Source organism: Lycium barbarum, chromosome 10, assembly GCF_019175385.1.
Source record: "Lycium barbarum isolate Lr01 chromosome 10, ASM1917538v2, whole genome shotgun sequence".
Classification (NCBI taxonomy): Eukaryota; Viridiplantae; Streptophyta; class Magnoliopsida; order Solanales; family Solanaceae; genus Lycium; species Lycium barbarum.
The window spans coordinates 107305588-107332401 of NC_083346.1; the positions used below are offsets into that span (position 1 = coordinate 107305588).

At 34.5% G+C, this 26814-nt stretch overlaps 3 protein-coding genes across 3 annotated transcripts; all 3 read right to left on the bottom strand.

Annotated features, from left to right (window-relative positions):
* Positions 1 to 6214: 6214 nt before the first annotated feature.
* LOC132613268 (uncharacterized) lies at positions 6215 to 6652 on the bottom strand. Its single transcript, XM_060327294.1, has one exon. The coding sequence runs from the start codon at positions 6650 to 6652 to the stop codon at positions 6215 to 6217; it is 438 nt and encodes a 145-aa protein (XP_060183277.1).
* Positions 6653 to 22813: 16161 nt separating this feature from the next.
* On the bottom strand, positions 22814 to 23269 carry LOC132613269 (uncharacterized). The gene has a single exon (XM_060327295.1). The coding sequence runs from the start codon at positions 23267 to 23269 to the stop codon at positions 22814 to 22816; it is 456 nt and encodes a 151-aa protein (XP_060183278.1).
* A 2715-nt stretch (positions 23270 to 25984) lies between these two features.
* On the bottom strand, positions 25985 to 26814 carry LOC132614728 (uncharacterized). The gene has a single exon (XM_060329247.1). It carries the CDS (start codon positions 26753 to 26755, stop codon positions 26309 to 26311), a length of 447 nt encoding a protein of 148 aa, XP_060185230.1. The 5' UTR covers positions 26756 to 26814; the 3' UTR covers positions 25985 to 26308.

Below are 26814 nucleotides of genomic sequence, written 5' to 3' on the forward strand. Positions count from 1 at the left end.
TTACATGTAAGTTCCAATTATAATTAAAAGAAGAATTGAATGATATCTAACTGATAGTAAACAACTATAACTAATTATATACTAGAATTTAAACAATTAGAAGCTTGTACCCAATTATATTGTACAACTAATTATATTTGATCTAGATGAGAAAAAACGTTATAATGATATGGTCCTTTGTTATTTCAATAATTTATCATTAATCAAATTATATATATTTTTATATATGTTCCATATAATTAATTTAAATTACATTTGAATAACTAAGATATCAAATTAACTATTTTCCATGTATCTTTAATACTTATTACTAATTATATTCAATTTAAATAAGAATAAAGGTAGATTTATAGTACTATTTTAAAACTTAATCGTTATAAATCTAATTAATAATATAAAATCAAGAATTTAATATAATTGAAATAGGACCATATGCAAAAATTAACAATATCATATAGTAGTTGGTTTTTCCTATTTTAGTTAATGCAAATTATATGTAGTTATTATTTAGGATATCTTCAGAAGTAATTTGCTTACTAATATATGTTAGTACTTGCATTTACTTTCATTTACGTACTATTATAGAAGGAAAGTACTATTTTAAAACTTAATCGTTATAAATCTAATTAAGAATATAAAATTAAGAATTTAATATAATTGAAATAGGACCATATGCAAAGATTAACGATATCATATAGTAGTTGGTTTTTCCTATTTTACTTAATGCAAACTATACGTAGTTATTATTTAGGATATCTTCAGAAGTAATTTTCTTACTAATATTTGTTAGTACTTGCATTTACTTTCATTTACGTACACTATTATAGAAGGAAAGAAAAGTAAAATATAGTAGTGAATAAGCTAAATGGCCATAAAGGCTAGGGCAATTGTCCAAAATAAAATCTTCAAAACCTAAACATCTTCCTCCAATCCTCTCCCTTTCCGGCCTCCACACCCCCTCTATTACTTTTCCTTTTTTGTCTTCGACCAGCTATAATCGGCGCTTCTCTCTTCCAATTACAAAGATCTGTATATTGTACTTTTTGTTTTTTTTCATTTTGTTATATGTTAAGATTCTTGTAAAAGAATTGTCAAGACATAATTTTTTTTCTTCTTGAGATTCTATTATCGTTACTTAGCAAACTTCATCTTTGTATTATTTTTTTTTTGGGGGGGGGGGGGGGGGGGGGGGTTGGCTCATTCTTATTGTGCTGATTGTTAGTTTAATTTCTGAATTTACAGATGCATTTTAATGACAAGAGTTAGAGAGGAGGAAAAATGACTTTGCAGACACTCGTTTAGCCTTTTTGTTAATGGTAGGGAGATACATAAAATGTATTTATATCCGTTATTTTTATTTTATGATTCACATATAAGTTTGTGACAAAGTATTTTTGGTTCATTGTTTCAGGCTTTCAGCATATTGATGCAGGTAAAACCTACTTCATCCTTTCCCTGAATGCAAGAAGATCATCGGGAGGGTTGCAGCATCACAAATCCCAGACAAATTCCCTTTTTTTTTTTTGGGGGGGGGGGGGGGGGGATAGGAGAAACTTTAGAATTTTACGGATTGTGGTTGAAATGTATAACATACTGTACATAGTTTGTAATATTTGTTACTATCCAGCTTATCTAGTTTTGTTCTACAATCTCATTATGTATGATTTGGAAGTATTGTGTATTATGAATGCCTTGAACTTTAGTTATATATTTGTGTATTTTTTGTATGAATTAAGTCATACCTTAAGCTTATTATGTTGTTAATGTTCATAATATGTATGGATATGGAACCATTGAAAATATTTAATCTGGAAAAATAGCAATAGATTTGCAATAAAAAGTTTTATCGCTACTAATAAATAAATTTATATCAATAATTTATAATTTAATATATAATAAAAATATATCCATGGATCTTATGCCGATTTCTAGCTATGAAATTTTGAGTTTGTAGCTAGACATAAATACATATTAATAACAAGAGGCTAATATGTAAGCATAGCTATATATTTTAATTTTTGTGGCAAAATAAATTACATCTTTTGCCACAATATATCACTTCATGGCTAAAGCATAAAGATAGCCACGGAGTTTATTTTGTCCTGGCAAAAGAATAAAATCACTTGCTACAAATATATTTTTCGTGGCAAAAATTTCTTGCCATCATAGCTACAACACAAAAAATTTGTAGCAATAAGTATTAATCCTTAGCCACGGATCATATAAAGTTTGTAGCTAACTTTAGCTACGCTACATATTGCTACGAATGTTATGGAAATTTTTTTGGTGGCTAAAGTGTTTAGCCACGAAATTTTTTATATTTAGCTACAATGTATTTTGTAGCAATATATACCTTGTGTTGTAGTGAAGTATGGATTGCGTGCTCCAAAAAGCATCGCAATCTCATGATAATTAAGTTATACTACATGATATAATGTGGTATAAATATTTCTGACATTATTTCTTAACTTGACATGTGAAGCAACTTAATAAGTTACTATTATTTTTATTAGATTACTAACTAACTATTTATAAATAACTTGGTAGTATAAAGGACAAAACATGCATAAGACTTGAACTCAATCTCATGTATTTATGAGATGATCCTCCTAACATAAACTCAATCTCATGTATTTATGATCATCTTCTAACGCTATATATTTATTTAATTTAATGATATATTTTTTTTCTTCATATTTTTAATTAGTCAATTTTTTAATTAAAAAAAGTATTTTTATACAAAAATAAGAGTTAATAAGAGTTAACTTATGTATTTAGCCAAAAGTCACTTTAGAAGGTACTACTATCTTTACTATTAATTTATACCCTAATTGGTACCTAATTCCATGCTCGAAATTAAGTCCTACTCCCATTATGATCATCGGTATCCTATACTTGTTGAAGCAAATATCATAAGTTTCTAGTACTCCAATATTTTCAGTGTTGGACATTATGTAAAACTATTTCTTCTAGAACAATTTCTCACGTTTTAAAATAATGTCTTTTTCTAGAAATGCTTTTTGTCATATTATTAAATATGGTCAAAATAATTATACTAATTCTAGAAACGAATTTGTAGATACAAATGTTCTTATGATCAATGTGTTCTAAGAAGAAAAAAAAAGAACTTTTCAAAGAAAACGGGAGAAATGGTCACTTTTTAAATCGTTTGATATCAAAATATATAACACCGTCAGAGATTTTGAAGGCATACATATAATCTCACTTTCAACGGTTGTAGATGCACCTACAGTTTAGTGCTGGATATTACTTTAATTAATTTGTTATCTTTGGCTTGACTTTTGATGATTTGATGACCGGGACGGCTCTTCTAATTTATTTTATTTATTCTTAGTGGCTTCCAACAGAATCATCAGTTCTGGAATGATGTGCTGGGCTTGAGATATGGACACTTTTATTTATCCATTATACTATTTACTTTTACTTGTTTATTTTAAAAAATCAAGACATAATTTATTACTTTTTTTCTATTTTATCCTTATTATTAACTACAGTCATCTCCCAATGTATTTCTTAAGACATTGAATTATATTTAAAGAGTGATATAATAAACTTTTCATTTTATTTTTGGCTCTTTAATAGGCGTGCCAAATCAATAAGTGACAAGTAAAAGTAGACGGAGAGAGTATTAAAAAAATTTAGCTACTCTATGAATATAAAGGATACTAGCTTTCTCAATTATTAGTAAATTTGGATTTTAATCCTTATAATATATAATTATAACCAACACATTTGACCTTCACTTAATTTAAAAGTGTATTTTGATCTTTTTATATAAATTATTATTATATTTGAATGATTTTTAGAACTATATCACCAATATCACCAATCAAATATAAAGTAACAGTACAAGCTTAATGTAATACTTGTTGAATTAAGTGGTGGAACAATTACGTAATAATTATGATAAATTTGTAAATAATCACAAACAAACACATCAAAAGGACACTTCGATTAATTGAACTTTAAATGTGCTTAGTAAGATAACACAATGATTAAATTCAGAATTTATATTAGTATAACTAAGGAACCAATAATGTGATTAATTAATTATTTATTGGATTAATATAGGTAAGAGAGTTGTTATTCCCTCAATCTCAAAATAAGTATCATCTTAGCAAAAAAAAAACTTTGTCCCAAAATAACTGTCACCTGGGAAATTCAAGATAAAAATTGGCAAGTGTTTCCAATTATGCCCTTAACATGAAAGAAACAGTTCTATTTAATATTCCTCAATTCTAAAAAAAATTCTAATAAATAAGGTAGATTAGTAAACTAAATATTGTATTTATTGATTTCATAATGAACGTGATTTTTGCTATGGTGACACTTATTTTAAAACGGAGAAAGTATATTATATATGGCCGTATCACACAAAGATGTTTCCCAGCAAGAAACTTTATTAAGATAAGGCAAAAGGAGGAAACTTTTCAATGATCGGCACAATTTCCTTCTCTGTTGTTTCTTGCTGCTTTGGTACTATATACTGTAGTTCCAAGCCTAATTAGTGGGTTATGTAGCATTCATTTTTTTTTTAATTCATCTTTATTGTCTCGAGAAACATTAAACTATAGAGTCACTGTGAATTTTCAAAGATTGAGAAGTGAAGGTAGCTAGGGATTTTATTGAGAAGATGATTCACTAAATGCCCGTCCACTACGATGTGGAAGCTGAAGGGGTACTTCATGCACAGTATAAAACTATATTAATTTGCGATAATTAAATACAGTATGTAATAAATAAGGCCAAGTCCATCGAGAGCCACCTGAGGTGCTCCAGGTCTTTCACTTAGACACCTCAACTTAAGAGTGTTTCTATTGAGCACTCTACCTAAAATTTGTTCCAATTAGACACTTTTTGTATAATCAGCCAAATATGTAAAGTGAGTGTGATACACTCGGCGATGATGTGTCAAGGTGACGAATTAAATAAAGACACGTGGCATATGTATTCAAAATAATTATTAAAAATAAAATATGACTAGAAGCAATATTTTTACACTATTTAGATAACTAAATAACCAAAAATAAAGAAAAGAAAAATCCTAATTTTCCAAGCACCACCTCGATCCACCTCCCATTTTCTTCAACCTCCATTGTCCTCTGCCATAACAATTACTTCCACAGCTTTTAATTGACTACAATTTATGAAATCTAAAAATCTTTCCTTCAATTATGATTTTCCATATTTAAATGAGCTTTAACGGAGTCATCTCAATTTCTTTAATCCAAGCTAACAAAACAGTGATTTTGATGGCTCCTTCAATTGATTTTGAATTATGGAAAGGTGAAATTATGTTTTCTCTTTAACTGGGTTTCATTTCTTGAATATAGTGGTGGCCATAGAAACCGAGATAATATTATGTTTTCTCTTTAATTGGGTTTCATTTCTTGAATATAGTGGTGGCCATGGAAACGGAGATAATATTTTCTTGAAAGAGTGATTTCGACGACTCCATCCTCTTTATATAAGATCACTGCATCTACATGTGCCACCAACAATTTGGAGCTAGAGATTGTGGAGTTTGTCTCAATTTTTTGAATTCTTAACCCAATTGGGTTTCAATTAGAAGGATGGAGATTTAGTGATTCTTGTGGGAGATTTAGAGGAGGAAGAAATTGAGGAAGAAGATGAAGGAGAAAAAAAAAACACAAAATTATTCTCTTTCACGCTCCAAAAAAATGTGTAGGACACGCACATTGCCACATCTGCAAAGGGTGTCTAATAACAAATTTTAAGTCAAGTTCAGGTGTCTAAATGGAATAGGGCATCCTTGAGGTGTCTAAGTAAAAGATTTTGAGCACCTCAGGTGGCTCCCGATGGATTTGGCCAATAAATAAAGATATCATAGTTGAATGATAAACTTTAGGTGTAAAATACGTGATGCACTTTATACGAATACGAATAAGCTTTTGTTAGAAGACAACAATATATGAAAGCAGTAACAATTAAAAGAAAGAACACACAATTTTACGTGGGGAAACGTCACCAACTCTTATTATTTCTATGTAACTAATCTTTAGAATAAAAAATTACAACCCGTATCTATGAATTAAGAACCTTTGCCCAAACCAGGCACAGCTTACACATCCAAATACAGTATTGAATAAAGAATGAAAAGAATAGAGCTTTTTTGTCCTAATGTTTGTAGTATCAATGTACAGATAAAAGAAGAAACTATGAAGGAGAATTTTTAATGAATATGTAGTCCAGCGAAAACCCCTTTTGCTAACTCTAACAAATGAAACAAAATCACACCAGTTGAGGTTGGCACACTTAATGCAATGGGTGCAACCATGCCCAAAACCAAACCTGGCCTTGTATCCATCAATTGGGCCTGCAATAATCCCACTGCCTCACAAATATTTGAGTCGTAATCCGTGTCTTTACTCTTCTCCCAATCCATCCATTCAGTTGGAGGCTCGTAATTCCTCTCGATCATTTTCATCTCGTGAATTCTCTTTCGAAGGACTATCAAGTTTTCATCTACAAGACGCGAACCATTGTAGTGGTTCTTATCATGTGCCTCTCTTTTCATTGCCAGCGTTGCAGTACTTCTTGGAGCTCTTGATGACCTTTTTGGTGAAAATTGTGAAGGAAGAAGTAGAGAAGAAGTGAATGATGTCGCCATTTTTGGTTGATTTTTGTGTTGAGGAATGAGTCTTGAGTTGTAGAGTTCTTTGGTGTAATAATATTGGGGTTTAAATGTATCTTGGATGTATGTATTTATACACTAGTTCTGTGAAGCCCGTGCTAAGTCCGGGCCCAAATCGAATATATAAAAGTAGATATTTTAATTAAAGAAATATAATTTATGTTAGTAATATTTAAATCTCATATAAGTGAATTTTCAATATATAAAAACAAAACTTTCATTTCACTCCTTTAATATTTTAACTTTCATTTTGAAGAAATTATTTACTTCAAATCAAATGCGGAGTCAGAATTTGACGGTCATGAGTTCTGGATCCTAATTTTTTTAAAGTTATTTTGTGTATTAATAATCTATACATTTTTATTGAACTTTTAAGACAAATACAAAATTTGCGTAGTGGGTGGGGCTGCTCATTCCTTAATTAGGGATCACGGGTTCGAGCTTGGGTATGAAAAAATCTTTGGAGGGAGCGCTTTCCCTGAATAGGTGCTACACAATGCGAATTATCTGAATTAATCAGGCTCGAGTGCGGATACCGGCCACCGGATAGAAAACCAAAAAACAGGAAAAATGAGATAGGAGGTTTGACAGTTTTCGAAAAGTAGACCTTAAGAACAAAAAGTAAATTTGATTTTAAAAAAATAAGATTAGGACCTAGAAATAATTAATTGAAAAGTTTAACATTTTATTGAAAACTTTTGTGAGGATTACAAAAGCCTCTTATTTGTCCCTATATAATAGTAATATTTATTTTGAACTAAGTATAAAAGTTGAAAATATTGTTCTGTAATATAAAACTGACGGAGTAAAGAGAAAAAAAAACACAAAAAATTATTACAATATCAATATACAAGTTAAAGAGAATGAACTTAAGAAAAATAATTGGTGTTAAGAATTGGGAATAACCAACCAAAATGCAACAATTGGAACATACTTGGTGCAACATGAATGGTCAATAAAAAATGTGAGGACTACAAAACTTAAAAATGCTCCCTTATATATAAGTACTAGTTATGGAAGGCCTGTGCTAAGTCCGGGCTCAAACTCAAAATATAAAAATATAATATTTTATTAAATAAGTATAGCCTGCTATTCCTTTCCCAATTTATGTGATACACATTCGTTTTTAATCTGTACAAAAAAGAATGATACATTTCTATATTTAGAAATAATCTAACTTAAAACTTCCCCTTTTACCCTTAATGAAATGATTTACAGCCACACAAATATCTATGACTTGTTTTAGGCCATAAGTTTCAAAAGTCCTTCTTTTCTTTCTTAAACTCCGTGCCTAATCAAACTATATCACATAAATTGAGACGGAGGGAGTACATTTTTCTACTGGATAACTAATTTAATGTATTTGCAGGTTAATAATATTTTATTAATAAGTTTTATAATTATTAAAGTTTCTTCATCACACAATTAGATGATTTTTAACGAAAACTTTATTTATGAGGAACAATTAAGTAGAAAAATTAGCAAATCTCAAAGAACACAATTGATTCGGTATCCTAAGCTAAGATGATAAAGTAGGATAATTATAACTTGCAAAAATCATAAATCAAAAAATATTTTCATATTTTTGTGAATTTGTAAGCGTGTGATTTCATTTATACTTATAGATAAAAATAAATCTGTTTTGATACTTATTAAATTATGCACTCATTATTTTGTGTTAAGGGTTTATGTTGGTTAAATGTGATTTTAACCTTAGTTTTAGACTAAATAATTTCTAAAATTATACCTGAAAATCATTTTAGTACAAATATTTTTAAACACATGAGCTCGGTAAAATATAAATATAATGTAACAGAAATGCCTACATGTAAGTAAACAAATTTTCAGAAATTCTCAAATTCAATGATGCAAGTATAAAGTAAAAGAAATGCCTACATGTAAGAATCTACAACCAACGAATCAATAACAGGAGGAAAAAAAAAGTTGGAGGATAATATGCAACAAATGAAAAAGGAAAAAAGGAGAGAGCGATAAGAAGCAAGAATATCTAGTGAAGAAATGATTGTTTTTTTAGGATAATAGATAAGATCAATAGAAGAAAGTGAAAGAAGAAATACGGTAGGTGTTCGACAGCTTTTAAAAAGTAGACCATACGAACAATAAGTAAAGTTGACGTAGGGATCTAGTAGTTCAGTTAGTTGGCTACCTGAACTTTTACCTTGTTGGTGAGGGTTTGAATCCCCACGTTGTAATCCCCTCCCGCATTTCCCCTTCCCCTACCTCTATATAATAAAATAATTTAAAAAAAGAGAGTAAAATTGACTTTAAAAAATAACATTAGGACCTAGAAGTAATTAATTGAAAAGTTTAACATTAATTTGAAAATTTTTGTTAGGACTACAAAAGCCCTTGGTTCTCCCTTATATATAGTAGTAATAATATTGGCACATGCGAAAGTCTTAAGCAATACGGCATTTTAATTATATAGCCGTGTGAAAATGCTAGCAGCCAAGAGCCAACTAGTTTGGTGCGCATTCTTAATTATCGATGGGTAAACTATATATTTGTGCAAAAATAACTTTTCAGGTTTTGGGGGAGGACTTACATTATTTAGTATTTGGGTATCAAATATTACTTTCCCATTTTCAAATAGCTTTTCTGGTTCTAAGAAGTATTTCAAATGAAATAATAATTTGAAATTACAAGTCTTCAACTTCCTAATTTATGAGTGGAGTCCATGTCCAAATACAATTGTTCTAAAAGTCTCGAATACATTTTTTTTTTCTTTCAATTTTTTACAAAATATTGTCCATATTTAGTTCTTTGTATGGTTTCCATCGTCACAATCGTCGTTTGAAGGCCACATACAATTATCTTTTCGTTATCTACTAAATCAATAAACTATTTGACCAAGCTTTTCGAGAGTCATTTTTTTTTCTCCGAAGCTATTTTAGAGAGTTGAGGTGCTTGATCAAGCTTTTAGAAAAAAAAAATGTTTAAATTTTTTGAGTAGTAGACTTAAATAAAAGACTTTTCCCAGGAAACACTTTTGGAACCTTGGCCAAATTAAACATAAATTGATGCTATAATATTCGTAACCGTACTTTTTAAATTAATTAGCTAAATAAATTTGCTACTCTCCAAAATTTCTTTTTATATTATATATATAAAAAACACTTTTATTAAAATAAATAGATTTTAATAGCTTAGCCAAACAGATTATAAATTGGGAACTCATAATATCAAAAGCATCTAGTTATATCAGAGATAGTCAAAATAATTGCACTTTTTCTGGATACGCATTGCATTATTAGAATCGTTACTCAACGGATGCAAGATTTTGTTATCTTTGTCTTGACTTTTGATGATCTGATGAGGACGCGCGGCGCTTTTATTTATTCTCTGTGATTTCCAACAGAATCATTATTTCTGGAATGATGTGCTCTTATTTAAATTTAATAATGTGTATGAATTAATAATGTGTATGAATTAATAATGTGGTTAATTACGTACTCCTATATATTTGGAATCTTTCTAAGAAAGAGCTGTAGCCTGTGGGGATATATCAACAAAGATGTTTCCTAGGAAGAAACTTAATTTGTTAAAGACAGACAAAAGGTACAAATAAAAACATACGGAGTATATAATTGTACAAAGGTTAAGTTATATTAAGTTATTGACGACGGTACATAATGTTTTTAAATTGGTGCAGCTAAAGTTGACCTATAACATGTAACTCTTCGTAGCAAGCATGATATTATAATGATTTACCTGAGTTTTCGTCTTTAATATATATTTTTTCTCTTATAAGAAAAAACAAAAAAGAGAGAGACACACACATAGTAACCTAAAAATTAGAGTAGTACTAATTCTTAAGCTACTATAATTAATTAAATCACATTGATAGTATATAATTTGTTTACACGATCAACGTGTGTAATTTAAATCCTCGTTTAAAAAATAGCCTTTCAGGCTTTGAGGGGCACGTTACATTATTTATTTTTCAGTCCATTGTAATTTGTACATGTCCCATTGTCACAATCATTATTTCAGGTAAGGCCTACTTTTCATAGTAAATAAGCGTTGAAAAATAAAGGGAAAAGGGTCCAAAACACACTCCAATTTTGACCGAAATTGCTATAACACACTCTAATTTTGTGGGGGTCCAATTTTGCGGGGGTCCTATGACTCCCCCCGAACTATTTTTTTGGGTATTATTGATGGTATTATCGGGTGACATGGACAAGCAAGTGAGCACATAAAGAAGGATTATTTGGAATTTAACATGGGAAATAGAGACGGGTTTTAAGTCCACCCTTACGCGCTCAACCAACATGTGCTCACTTGTTTGTCCGTGTCACCCGATAATACCATCAATAATACGCAAAAAAAATAGTCTAGGGGGGTCATAGGACCCCCGCAAAGTTGGAGTGTGTTATAGCAATTTCGGTCAAAGTTAGAGTGTGTTTTGAACCCTTGTCCTAAAAATAAATTGTGCTATCTTAGTAGAACGAAAGATCTTGAGGATTTTTATAATGAAAGTTTTTTTTATCTTGAGGAAAAAGAGTAGAATAAAATGGCAATAGCAAGAGGCACGATTTTTTTTCCCCCAAAAGAGGCACGAAATTCACTCAACGTAAGCACATGTTATATATATACGCGCACACACATATATATATGAGGATTTTTTTTATAATGAAACTTTTTTTTTATCAACAGGTGGAAATATATGTACAAATCATCTAAAAAAATTTAAGTTTGAAGACGATGCCCCAAACAACATGATAGTACTGTGTTGGGTGAAATATAAAGGATCCAGTGCTGTACTAATGTGGTCGAGACACATGGCACGAAGGATGAGACTTCGGATGAGTCAGCATCGCTACCACCGGGAGAAGGTCTATGGTACCGGAAGAAGCTGCAGGTCCGGAGTAACGTGCAGCTTCTCCGGACCTGATTGGCCTAACGGTCATCCGTTATTACACAGTTGGGGCGTTACAGATTCACTATTATTGCAGTTTTATGAGCCTCTTTATTGCACATTATTACAATGCCTTTAAGGCTTATTATGAGCAGGGGCGTGACACATGGAGTATGTTCCCCTAGCTCTAAGTATAAATAGAGGAGGTAATTCCTATTGTAACACACGATATTCAAGCTAATACACACAGTTCTTACTCTCATATTTCAATACATTTAATATTCTTGCTCCTTCCCAACAGATGTGGGATTCGCCTAAGGCAAGCACTTATGCGAGTGTGCCTTGCCAGTCGGGGGGAAAAGTGGCCACTTCCGGGTTCGCTACCTGGGGTGTATTAATTGCCTTGCTATTCGAGAGGAAGAGTAGCCATCGTGAATCCATATTGCGGTGTATTGCGCAGTGTGTCTTGCCATTCGGGGGGAAGAGTTGCCACTTCCGGGTTCGTTACCTCGGGTGTATTAATTGCCTTGCTATTCGGGAGGAAGAGTAGCCACCGTGAATCCTTATTGCGGTGTATTGCGGAGTGTGCCTTGCCATTCGGGGGGAAAAGTGGCCACTTTCGGGTTCGCTACCTGGGGTGTATTAATTGCCTTGCTATTCGGGAGGAAGAGTAGCCACCGTGAATCCATATTGCGGTGTATTGCGCAGTGTGCCTTGCTATTTGGAAGGAAGAGTATCCACCGTGAATCCATATTCTAGTGTATTGCGCAGTGTTGTTGATATTGAGTTGGGCCTATATGGGCGCTTATGATATCCATCTTTATTATGGAACTGGTATTTATGCGTGATGGATTTAAAGCATAATTGAAACTGGGATTTTAAAATGACTTTATAAACTGTTTAACAAATGATATTAAGAATCATAAAGTGGAATGACAGTTTTTATACTATCTTTTCTGGACTGATTTCTTTATGTATTATTATATTTTATTTTTATATTACTTGTTATCCCCGAGGCACTCACTGAGTACGAAAGTACTCAGGCATACCATTGTTGTTTTTGATGGTATGTTAGGTAACGGAGAAGAGCAGGTTCGTGATACTCTCGACGATTAGGAGAACTTGCTGCTGCTGCTGTTGATTTGGTCAGCCCACATCCTTCTTTGTGGGACACTTCCTGTTTCATTTATTATTCTAGATTTTCGGGCTGCGTCCCGAAGTTAGATGATTGTTGTGTCTCTTAGAAGCTCCATAGATAGTTGTCAGAATTGTGGGTAGAATGTTAAAGTCTCGTACGACTTAATGGGTGTTTGCCACGTTTATGACTATTTACTTATATTAGACTTCCGCTGATTTTATTCCTTAATTGTGATCCTCATATATGCAGTTACTTATAACTTAGTTTAATTTAATAAGGAAAGATTATTAAAAAGGAACTTGATGTTACATTTATTTTATAAACTGTTGGAAGCGAGTATTGAACCAAGCGGGTTCAAGTGTTATTATTGTGTTGTTTAGGTTCTTCTGATGTTGTTCATGACGTCGGATGCCGGTTACGTTCAGGGTGGGTTTTGGGGCGTGACAAGCTTGGTATCAGAGCCTAGGTTTATATGTGTCCTAGGATGTGTCTGTGTCTGTGGAGTTGTGTCTAGCGGAGTCTTCTTCATGCAGACTGGCCACCTGTATGGATGAATGACTACCAGGACATTTTAGGTGTTTCTCATTCTTCTTGATTCTAGATTGTGCTATAGAGCTTTAACTTCTTTTAGGATCATTCTGACTTGTTTGTTACTTGTGCTTTATGGAGATGACTTTAACTCATGTTGCAGATTCTGACCAAGTGAACAATGGTGTTACGGAGTGCACATTATTGTGATGTGTAATTTGATGGATGGTACAGAGTTGCTGAAATTGTATTGTAGGAGTTCTGTGTATATGGTCATTGTAGGGTTTGGTTGTTGATAAATTGAGACAGGTATAGAAACAAAAGTAGTCCTGGTTACAGGAAAACTCTGCCGAAATCTTGTTACACTGAAAGGAATAATTAAGATGTGATGTGTTTCAAGTACTGGAGGTTGGTATGAAGGGAACAATTGAGGGTCTCTTGTAGTGATTAAGAATTATCGTACATTGAGGTTATATTCTTATTGGGTTAAAAGATCTGTGCCATTTTGATGATTAGTGGAAGAACTATATTTAAGGCTTGAAACTCAAAAACAACCGTGGAATAATGATTTAAGAAGATGACGGAGTTGATTCAGGCTTTAATCTGTTATTCTCAGTTTTGGCATAAGGTAAGTTAGGCTTGAATCATGTGTTGTTGAATTAGCCTCCTTGTCGGAATATATTGTCTAGATTGATATATTGTGCACTTCCTAGGCAAAGCATATACGTGTTGAACCCTTTTGGGTATCTAACTCTTGGGAAAGTAAGGTGAAGGTAGGAACCCCTGTTTGTGTTGAGACTTGAGTGTTTTAGTTGTTAGAATCCCCGTGAGAACTATGTTGTTATTATTTGGGTGTTAGTTGTATTTTTGTCTTTCTGGGGTCATGTATACAAAGGAGCTCGACTTCATGAATTGGCTCGTAGGGAGATGGCTGAAGCCTCAGATGTTATAGTCACAGGTATTGTCACTATTTGTTCTCTTGATGCGTATTTGTTGATTGATCCAAGTTCGAAATCTTTCTTATGTGACTTCGTACTTTACCCTTGATTTTGGTAGGGAACCCAAACAATTGTTGGGACTCTTTTCTATGATTACCCCTGCTAGTGTCCTTATTATCGCCTCTAGAATATATAGAGACAGCGTTGTTGTAGTTAAGGGTCGTGAGACTACTTTTGATGTGGTTGAATTAGAAATTGTGAACTTTAATGTGATTTTTGGGGATAGACTAGTTTTGCGAGTGTTATGAAACTCTAGATTGTCAATCAAATAGTTAGGCTTGAATTTGCTGATGGACCCGTTATAGAGTGAAAAAGGGATATAGCTAAAACCTCGAGGCAGACTTATGCCGTATCTTAAGACTTACGGGATGAACTCGAAGGGGCGTAGTTCTATATAGTTGTTGTAGTGTCACTCAAGCTGTGTTACCTTCAATTACTCCCTATTACAAGTATGTGTTGAACCTTTCGGATGTGTTTTCTTGTGAAACTTTAGAGTGAAGTATAAATCTCACAATTGTGTTTAGGCTTGAATGATGCATTCGTTATATGGTTCGTCGTATGTTATCTCTGAGGATGCTTCACTTTGCTAGAAGAACTCTTGAAATTCCGAAATTTGAGGTTTAGTAAAGAATCCTAGGCCATGACTTTCATTCGGGGACGAATGATCTTAAGGGGGGGATAATGTAACATCCCGTAAATCCGAGTTAGGTGTGAATGTATGAAAACCAGTATTAACTTGATATTTTAGCCATATGAATCCATTCGGGATGAATTCGGGTGATAAACAGTCGTTTTGAAGTCAACCCAAATAGTGAAGTTCGTAAGAGTTCTCAGACTCGTCTAAATTTCAGTAGGTCTGACTTCTAAGCCAGTTTGGGGAAGATAGGTTGGGAATTTGGGAAAACTTCCTCAATAAAAGTTGTAGGTCTTTGAAATAGCTTTCCAACGGTAGGTTTCCCAGCTATAACAGAGCTTTGTGCTAGGAGTTATGCCCATTTTACTGAGCATCATCTATGCAGTGCGAAAATTAGGCGTGCGCGGCGCCCCAAGCCAAATTTCCAGCAAACTCAAAATTTTGACGCCGTCGAAATGGATATACTGTGTGCGTCGCCCAGGGCGACGCACCAGGCCATTTTATGCCTGAAGCGATTTTTCCCGAATTTTATAAAAGCCTAACTTCGTTATATTCATTCCCACTTCTTTTTGGACGACTTTTTGAGAGGATACAACCCTAGGGTTTCCCCAAAACATATGAGATAAGTTCTTGATCAATTCTATCATTACTTCATCAATCTAACATCAAATTAACACTAGTTCATCTTCCACAAACCCTAGATTCTTGAAACTCAAGAAAGAGAAGAAGAAAGGGACGTTTGGGAGAAGTTAATATTCCTTCAATAAGGTATGATCCTTGAATTTTGTGATATTATTGAAAGGGTTTAGTTTGGTGTAGGTTGCCCTACGAGATTAGAATCCATGATTGATTCATGAAGCGTTCAAGAACACGTTCTAGTGATGAAGACCCTAGCTTTCGTTGGCAAGAAGGGTTTATGGGTGGAAATAGGATAGAGTTCTAACCTCTCCTATCTAAAAAATTGTAGAATAATTCTTGGATTGTGGGAAGTACGCTTGAGCGGGAATTAAGGTATGTCTCTTTAAAAATCATTTTTGACTATAAAGGTGAATTGTATGTCTCTTTTTAAAAACCTTTTTTTGGCTATAAGGATGATTTGTATGTATCTTTTAAAAACCATTTTTGACTATAAAGGTGATTTGTATGTCTCTTTTGAACATACTCTTTCGGTCGGCTTTTATGAAATCTTTGATTGTGATTTGTATGGCTCTTTTAAGGCTCTTCATTGAATAAAAAGGTTAACTTTTCACAAATTAAAACTCTATTTCTTGATTTAATCATGGTTAATGTGTGTGAGGGGACAAGCCCACATTAAACCTAGTTTGTATCATGCTCTATGTTTTTCCTCTAGAAGAGATGATCAATAATGATGGCTAAGGGTTAGTAATGATGTTTTCATATTGAACTATGGCATTGAAATCTTGGTTAAAGAAGTGTAAACGTTTTCAAGACGTTCTTTGAAATGGTTTATCTTTACGATATTTGAATAATGAACTTTAATGCTAATTGATAGTGTGACTACTTTGAGTCAAATTGTGAATCGGCTTATTTGCTATGAACTTTATTGTTGTGTTTGCCTTGCTATTCGGGAGGAAGAGTATCCACTATGGATCCTAGTGTATTAATTGCCTTGCCATTGGGGGAGGGGGGGAGAGTGGCCACTTTCGGGTTCACTACCTGGGGTGTATTAATTGCCTTGCTATTCGGGAGGAAGAGTAGCCACCGTGAATCCATATTGCGGTGTATTGCGCAGTGTGCCTTACCATTCGGGGGGAAGAGTGGCCACTTCCGGGTTCGCTACATGGGGTGTATTAATTGCCTTGCTATTCGGGAGGAAAAGTAGCCACCGTGAATCCATATTGCGGTGTATTGCGCAGTGTGCCTTGCCATTCGGGGGGGGGGGGGGGGGGGGGGAAATGGCCACTTCTGGGTTCGCTACCTAGGGTGTATTAATTGCCTTGCTATTCGGGAGGAAGAGTAGCCACCGTGAATCTATATTGCGGTGTATTGCGCAGCGTGCCTTGCTATTCGGGAGGAAGAGTAGCCACCGTGAATCCATATTCCGGTGTATTGCGCAGTGTTGTTGATATTGAGTTGCACCTATATGGGCGCTTGTGGTATCCATCTTTATTATGAAACTGGTATTTATGCCCGATCGATTTAAAGCATAATTGAAACTGGGATTTTAAAATGGCTTTATAAACTGTTTAACAAATGATATTAAGAATCATAAAGTGGAATGACAGTTTTTGTACTATCTTTTCTGGACTGATTTCTTTATGTATTATTATATTTTAGTTTTATATTACTTGTTGTCCCCGAGGCACTCACTGAGTACGAAAGTACTCAGGCATACCATTGTTGTTTTTGATGGTATGTTAGGTAACGGAGAAAAGAAGGTTCGTGACACTCTCGACGCTTAGGAGAACTTGCTGCTGCTGTTGATTTGGTGAGCCCACATCATTGTTCGTGGGACACTTCCTGTTTCATTTATTATTCTAGATTTCCAGGCTGCGTCTGTTAGATGATTGTTGTGTCTCTTAGAAGCTCCATAGATAGTTGTCAGAATTGTGAGTAGAATGTTAAAGTCTCGTACGACTTAATGGGTGTTTGCCACGTTTATGACTATTTACTTATATTAGACTTCCGTTGATTTTATTCCTTAATTGTGATCCTCATATATGCAGTTACTTATAACTTAGTTTAATTTAATAAGGAAAGATTATTAAAAAGGAACTTGATGTTACATTTATTTTATAAACTGTTGGAGGCGAGTATTGAACCTGGCAGGTCCAAGTGTTATTATTGTGTCGTTTAGGTTCTTCCGATGTTGTTCATGATGTCGGATGCCGGTTATGTCCAGGGTGGGTTTTGGGGCATGACAGCTCCGGAGTCACGGCTCATCGATAACAAGAGGAATCTAAACTCGAATGAGCATCTATAATCTAGGCTCTCTCTCTATCTTTATCTTTTTTGCGTCTATTCACAATATTTAGATACGAGCATCTTAATCTTGTTGGTTACTCTGATCTACGTGTCCCTGACCACGTGAGCGAATTCAATTGAATTGTTTTACGGGTAAACAGTTTGATGCCCACCGTAGGGCTGGGACAGTTGTGGTTATCATTTTAACCATATGTTGTTTTACTAATTTTCTATTAAGCTCTCTATTTTTTCCTAAGTACCCAATCTAGGTATGTCAGAAGTTAATGGAAACCCAAACACCGTGGATCAGCATGCTGATCTCCCACTGGGACCGGATGGACTACCCAGTCAAATAGGCCTACAGCCACCACACGTGGGAGATCAGACAACAGGAGGGGATCATGACCTCAACACCGTAACAGACGATATCCCTATTGACTAACCCATAGCAGAAACCATCAAGATTCTCAGGGGACAATACCACGGTGCAATGTCGGAAGTGCAACGGTTAAAACAAATCTTTGAAACCTTCATGGAAACACCAGCATGTCAAACTGCCACACCTCCTATCGGTACGCCAGAACCTGTGACCAACTCAAACGCCACTCGAGGAAACAAACAAGTGGTCGGAGGAGGCAGAGAGGCCAACGGAAGTGAAATAGCTACCTTTGATCCTTTCCGCTGAAGTCCAGCGGTTCATGAGGGAAATTAACGGGAAGATGGATAAGACTGCCAAAGAGGCAGAGAAGAACGTGAAGGAATTCCAGAAGCGCCTTAGCCAAATTCCCAGGACACCTCCGGTCGTGGAGGGGCCAAATTTGAAGAAGTACAGCCAGCGGGTATACACACCCGAGGCGGCGCCAAAGCCGATCCTGAAGCAGTTCAAAATGCCCAATATTCCTAAATATGATTGCACCACTGATCCGCAGGATCACATTACAGCCAACTCTATGGCGATCAAGGGCAATAACCTTCAGGAGAAGGATCGAGTCTGTGTTGATCAAGAAGTTTGGTGAGACCCTTGCCCGAGGGTCCATGACGTGGTACTCCTAGCTCCCGGAGTATTCAATCACATCATTTGCCATATTGGCGGAAGTTTTTATCAAAGCTCATGCTGGTGCAAGGAAGGTAAAAACCATGAAGACAGACATCTTTCGTATTGCTCAAAGAGAATCGGAGCGTCTTCAAGATTTCGTTACCGGATTCTAGAAGGAGCGTATGCTGCTACCTGCTTTACCGGATGAGTAGGCAGCCGAAGCTTTTACCAAAGGTCTAAATCCTTTGAGTTCGGACGCATCCCAGAGGCTAAAAAAAAGTCTACTCGAGTTCTAAGCCACAACCTCGGAGGATGTACACAACCGTTAGAATCTAAGATTCTAGTGGAAGATGACTTGCTAGGGGCTTCGTCTTCAGTTTCCCCTGCAAAGGCGGACAAAGGTTACGGTCTAAATCGGAACTCCTCAAAGAATCATTTCCAGCCGTATCCTCCGCCAGAAGCTGCCAATGGTAGGTCCAATTATAGGTCACTTGAAAATACCAGAGGAAATAAAAATGATAACTCCGAGAAGAACGGATGGGGTTCGCAGCCCAAGAATAATCAGTCCAGTTCTCCACCGAAGGGATCAGAACATCCCAAGATTTCGAAATATAGTTTCACCATTAGCGAATCTCAGATGATGGATGTTCTGAAGACTCACCCGTCATCTCGTCCTTCAAGGCCGTTGTGATACGACCCAAATTTAAGGGGCCAGACGGTCTGGTGCGAATTCCACGGGACTCACGGATATAAGACCACAGATTATAGACATCTTCGGGAGGAGGTGGCAACATGCTTGCCAGAGGGCACTTCCGAGAATTCTTGAGCGAGAGGGGAAGAAACAATTACAGTAAATCCAACCTTGCCGAGGGGAAGGACGCTTCAACTGCTCCCCTACATGTAATCAACATGATTTTTGGAGAAACTATGATAGCGGGGACTAGCTTCACCGCGTCCAGGAAGATGAAGATCTCGGTGACACGAGAAAAGAGAACTCGAGAGTTTCCGGAGGATGAGGCTGTTACCTTCTCTGATGAAGATCCAGCGGGCGTCACTTTGCCTCATAATGATGCCCTTGTCATCACCATACTTACTGGAAATTGCCAAGTCAAGTGAGTCATGGTAGATCCGGGAAGTTCAGAAAATATCATTCGCTTGAAGGTGGTGGAATAAATGAAAATGTTAGAGAAAATGATACTGGCGGCGCAGATATTGTCGGGCTTCAACATGGCTTGAGAAACCACCAAGGGCGAAATCGACTCGCCCGTAAAAGCAGAAGGGTCACGAAGTTGACAAAATTTTATGTGATCGGCGGTGACATGCAGTACAACGCTATTTTCGGGAGACCTTGGCTCCAAGACATAAAGGCTGTCCCCTCAACTCTCCACCTGCTGCTTAAATGCTATGGAAGCTATTCTTTTTCATTTTCTCCCTATTTTTCTTCTCTTCCTCTTTCTTCAATGTCCATACCTACTAACATCACAAGAAGAAAATCACCAGCATCACCTCTTCTTCCGTACCTCCACACATCTACTAAAACAAAATCATTCGACAAGTTTTGAATTATTAAAACAAAATAGAGGTGAAATGAAATGCAAAGTTCAAAAATCAGAAGGAATTAAAGATATCTGCTAATTATTGAAGAACAATATGAAGAGTTTGAGGTTAACAAAAAATAAGCTCATAATCTCAACTGGCGTGATATCTACTGGGGGAGAACGAGAAGTGAGAGACGAAACCATTGAGTTAAGTACCGTAAAGTTATTTTGGCTGGAAAAAATTTTCAGTGAAGTCTGCTGTCTAGTTTCCTCTTTTATTTTTGGTTCTGGAATTAAATTTTTTTGAAAATGAATGGAGAAGATCTCAGATGGAGACAAGAAAACTTCACTTGAAATTGATCTAACTTTCCAGCGAACACTCGCCGGTAGAAAAATTGTGTAAATATGGAGAAGACAAGATGAAGATGAAGAGGGGGGGGGGGGGGGGGGAGGGTGTGCGGAAAATTGTATTTTACAATAAAAAGTAAAGGAAAAAGTAAATAAATTTCAACAAAACACCTAATTTTTAATTATTTTATTTTTTGTGCCGCATCAGCTCTCAAGGTGGTACTAAATTCACTTTTTAGATGTGTAGGGGGTAATAGGTCGCCCAATTAGTTTGAGTGTGAACTCATATTTCGGGTATAGTTCAGGGTGCAATCTATGTCTTTTGCCTATTTGCAATCCCAAAGAATATGCTAATATAATCCCACATATTATTTTAATTAATTACAATTAAAAACAGATTTAATCATGAACGGAAAACCAACTAATTTCCTTAACGAGAATCTTGGGCTCCTTATATGGCTCGCTCAATCCTGTTCCCTTTAAACTGGCTTCTAGAGTGTGAGTTAAGCCCAAGGTCTAATTTGACATGGTATCAGAGCCAGACCCAATCTGATGTGGGCCCCCCGAGATCTGAAAGCGGGTGGGGGTGGGGGTTGAAAATACCCCGAGTCCATAAATTTGCACGCTCCAGACCGAACAGTGGTACTCCAAATAAAAAATATCTAGATCTGATCGTGACGGGAAAGGGATGAATGGAATGAATCTCACATCCACCGGTGAAGGACGAGAACCCTTGGCTCCTTATATGGCTTGAGCAATCTTCTTCCCTTTGAGCTAGCTTTTGGGGGGTGAGTTAGGCCGAAGGTCTAGTTGGACACATATTAGTTCTATCATTTGATATTCTTATTGAGGAGAAGGATGAGGAGGAAAAATAAGAAAGATGAAGAAGAATAAGAAGAGCAAACGAAGGCAGTAACATAGTGGTTAAAATTTAAATACATTGTAAATTGCGTATATGTTTTAAACAATAACCTTAAAAGTGGCTACCTAATGCCATTTCTACTAGTTTACTGGACCAAATTTTGGGTCAAGTTCTTTTGCGAGTGGAAGGCCGCATAGGGCCCATGACTCAATGGGTTGGGTTGGGCTGGGCCAGACAACATATACTAATTGGTTTCATGTTCTATTTTGGGAAAAGAACACTATATGACCATCATAATTTGTTTGGCCCATGTTTGGGCTTAATGTCGCGAGTTGGTCGTTCAGCCCAAACTATTGTCAAGCGCTAGCCGAACAACCCTTTCATAACAAAAATATCATACTTTGTTGCGGCGACAAAGATCAAAAAGTCGCCACTAAAGGTCGAAGGAAAAAAATCATATTGAGCCTTCAAAAGAAATCCCAAAACATGTATAATAATTGTAAGTATACGTTGCTGGAGCCTTCAAAAAATATCCAAAACATATATAATAATTGTATAATATTTATACAATTAGTAAGTATACGTTAATTATACATTTATCAAACACAATTTATACCACAAAGATACATTTTCCAAACACATACTGTAGGGATACATATTCTTTACAACTATGATACAATTTCTATATACATATGATACATTTTCTATACAACAAGGATACAATTTCTATACATAAGCTGAAATTAGTTGAAAAAAGGATACAAAATGAAATTATTTTAAAAGGCTAAAAATGTCTTTTAATCTTCTTGGGTCATCCAGTTGTCAATAGTTTGGGCCGAACGGCCATTTGTGTCCTTTACCCTTTTTTTTTTTTTCCTTTTTTTGAGTTGTGTAATTTTATAAAGGTTGAAATATATAAATACAAAAAGTAAAGTGTTGTTGCCACCAATAATTTGCTTCTTTAGGTTTCAATGAGTGGAGGGCTAGCTCTCTCGCGCACCAAAAGAAAAGAACTAATTAGCACACAATCAAAGATTTCATATCATGAACGGAACTTAAAAAAATCATAAAAAGCAAAAAAAAAAAAGATACAATTTTAAATCCACATCTACACATATATACTACACCAACACATAACAAAGAACATTTTCTGGTTTACGTCATTATATATTGAATCGTCAGGCAATAATAACAAATCAAATGAGAATTTTAAGCCATATACATATACTAGTTAACTAGATCTTTTCTTTAACTAATAATATTATCACCAGCCAAAATCCCTTTAGTAAACTCTAAGAGATGAAAAAGGACAATTGCAATTGATGTGGGCACACTCAATGCAACAAGTGCAACCATGCCTAAAGCCAAGCTTGGCCTTGTATTCATCAACATATATTGCAAAAATCCCATGGCTTCACAAATACTCGAATTATAATTCCCATGTAAGCTTTTCTCCCAATCCATCCATTCTTCTGGTGGCTCGTAATTCTTCTCGATCATCTTCATCTCTTGAATCCTCTTTCTAAGAACAATCATGTTCTCGTCCACATGTCTACCATTATTAGAGTTCTGATCATGTGCTTCTTTTCGCATAGCCAAAGTCAATATTGTTCTTGTATTTGTTGATGATCTTCTTCTTTGAGAAAAAAATGGTTTGGAAGGAAGAAATGAGGTCGAAAGAATAGAAGTTGTTGATGATGCCATTTTTTCTGTGTGCTTTTGAGAATGTGTTTTCTCATATTTATAGAAGAATAACATTAGTACGTATTATATTACTCGATCGACCTGTCGGTCCCAATTTATGTGTCATATCTTTGTTTAGTCTATTCCCAAAAAGAATATTATATTTTCTTATACAAAAATAATTTAATTTAAAATTTTACATTTTAATTTTAATGAAATAACTTATAACTATATAAATATATGTTATGACTTGTTCTAAATCAGAAATTTCAAAATATTATTTTAAATTTCGTGACCAATTGAATACGATATTTTTCTTGGAGAAATGTCTTAGGAAAGAAGGAATGAGGCAAAACCGTGTCATCACACCTCCACTTGTACGTGTTTTACAATTTTTTTTGTGAAGAAGAAACAACCAATAATAAACAAGTGGAACCAAGTCACATCGCATGTACTTAGAGGATTTAGCGTGAAGTATGGATTGCGTGCTAAAAATAAGCATCATAGTTTCATGATCAGAACTGAAAATTATATATGTGGTGATATTATTTTTTAATTTGACATGTGAAGAAATTTAATAATTTACTATTTTTATTAGGGTACTAATTACTATTTCACATAGAAATTAATATAATTTTCTGATTGATGTAACTTTTCTTTAAATCGTAAGTGTATACGACTTAAACTCAATGTTTCATGTTTATGATTACATGATCATCTTCTAATGCTATATATACTTAAAGACATTTTATTTTTTGTTGTTTTTTTTCCCTTCAATTTCTAACTATTCAAATTGGCTATTGGGAAAGTATTTGTACAAAAATCAAAACTAACATAGGTATTTTAAACACACACGTCACTCTAGAAGAAATTGTCTTTACTGTTTATACCCTAATTAGTACCAAACTCCATGCATGAAATTAAGTCCTCCTCCCATTATGATCATCAGATATCCTATATTTGTTGAAGCAAATATCATAAGAATCTAGTACTCTAATGTTTTCAGTGTTGGACATTATTTAAAGCAATTTCTTCTAAAACCACTTCTCACGTTTTAAAGTAATATCCTTTTCTAGAAATGCTTTCTGTTATATTATTAGATATTGCCAAAATAGTTATACTTATTCTAGAAACGCGTTTATATATAGACTAGTAAGTACTCATGTTCGTATAATTAACACCACTTGTCAAAGAAAAGGGGAAAATTGTCACTTAAATCATGTGATATCAACATATATAACACCGAGACATATTCTCCCTTTTAACAGTTGTGGATGCACCTACAGTTTCTCAGTGCTCGATAGTATTTTAATTTGTTATCTTTGGCTTGACTTTTGATGATTTGATGAGGACCACTCTTTTATTTAATTCTTAGTGATTTCCAACAGATCAGAGTTCTGGAATGTTGTGCTATCATTTTTAAGAGAATTATAGTATAGCATTCTATAATTTAATGAGGGACAATAATACTTTTTTGATCTGATTTTGATCCTTCTAATATATTATTTAGCATGTTAATTTAAATTTTAATTAATTAAAATGTGCGTTTGTGATCTCTGTATTTGGATTATTATTACAAGTATATAATGTCAAATATGAAGTGACAACACAAACTTAACAAACACATGAGTATTAAAGTGTTTTAATTTGAAACAATTAATAATTATGATAAATTTTTGAATAGTCAAAAGCAAAAGAATCGATACCACGTATTTCAATTAATTGAAGGTTAAATGTGTTTAAACACACGTTACAAGGACTAAATTAAGAATTTATCGGTAAGTAAGGGATCAATAATGTGATTAATTATTTATTAGATTAATGCTGGTAATAGAGAGCTGTTGTATATGGCTGTACCATACAAAGATGTTTCCTAGTAAGAAGCTTTATTAAAAATAAAATAAGGCAAAAGGAGGAAAGTTTTCAATGATTGGCACAACTTATGAGCTTCCTCTGTTGTTTCTTGCCGAGGGTTATGTAGAATTCAACTTTTTATTGTCTCAAGAAATATTAAACTATATGGTCACCACGATCTTTCAAAGATTGAGAAGTGAAGGTAAGGGTTTTATTGAGAAGATAGATTTTTTTTTTTCCTTTTTCGGCAACGCGAACCGTGATGTTCAAGCAGACACATGCCCCCGACCTAACGGCTTCGGGCGTAATTTTGCCTTAAATAATTCGATGATTTATGGTATTTTGTAATTCACATCAAATATTGCATTTTGCTATGTTATTTATCATTGTGAGAACCGAACTATCTGTTGTCTAGAGTGATTTTTATTGAGAAGATAGAATCACTTAAGAATTGAGAAAAGAAAGGTAAAATCATATTATATGTTGTACACGTTTAGTGACGCTCCGCAAAGAATCTCAATGCGTAATGCGTATAGACTAGGATGCGGAAGCTAAGTGGGTACTTCATCTTTTGAATATTTTTATCGTGGGAAAAAAGTTTAGCTTAATCTCATGCATATATACAACTACCTTAATTTGCTATTATAAAATATGTAAATTAACTTAAACCTAAACATTAAGTATACCATAGTTGAATCATAAATGATAAACTTTATGTATAAAACACGTTATTTACTTATGCACTTAATACGAGTAGCTATTTTATGTATAAGGAGTGTAGTGGGATGGATGAGATTACTTCACCCCTAATCAAAGATCTCAATTGCAAGTCCTTTTAATCAAGAAATCCCGAAGGAATGGTTTTCCTTAAAATGGTTCCCTATACGATGTTAATCTGAATATGTCGAACCAATGAATATATCAATATAAGATGGTTATACATACCTAAAAACAAAAAAAGGGTGTTCTCAAGACTAATAATAGTTCCTATTCACTCTATAACAAATAAGAAGCATTGCCCAAACCAGGCACAACGTACACATCCAAATACAATATTGAATAAAGAATGAAAAGAATAAAGCTTATATGTCCTACGCTTGTAGTATGAATATACTACCTATAAAAGAACTAAGTGTAATATTCTTCAACTTGGTAATCCGTAAAATAGATCCCAAGAATAAATTATATATGAAGGACGAATATTTGTTAAGGAATATGTAGTCCAGCAGCCAAAACCCCCTTTGTCAACTCTAACAAATGAAACAAAAGTACAGCAGTTGAGGTGGGCACACTTAATGCAATGAGTGCAACCATACCCAAAACCAAGCTTGGTCTTGTATCCATCAATTGGGCTTGCAGTAATCCCACTGCCTCACAAATATTTGAGTCGTAATCCGTGTAAAGACTCTTCTCCCAATCCACCCATTCAGTTGGAGGCTCGTAATTCCTCTCGATCATTTTCATCTCGTGAATTCTCTTTCTAAGGACTATCAAGTTCTCATCTACAAGACGCGAACCATTGTAGTGGTTCTTATCATGTGCCTCTCTTTTCATTGCCAGCGTTGTGGTTCTTCTTTGAGCTCTTGATGATGATCTTCTTTTTGGTGAAAATTGTGAGGGAAGAAGTAGAGAAGAAGTGAATGATGTTGCCATTTTTGGTTGATTTTTGTGTTGAGGAATGGGTCTTGAGTTGTAGAGTTCTTTGGTGTAAT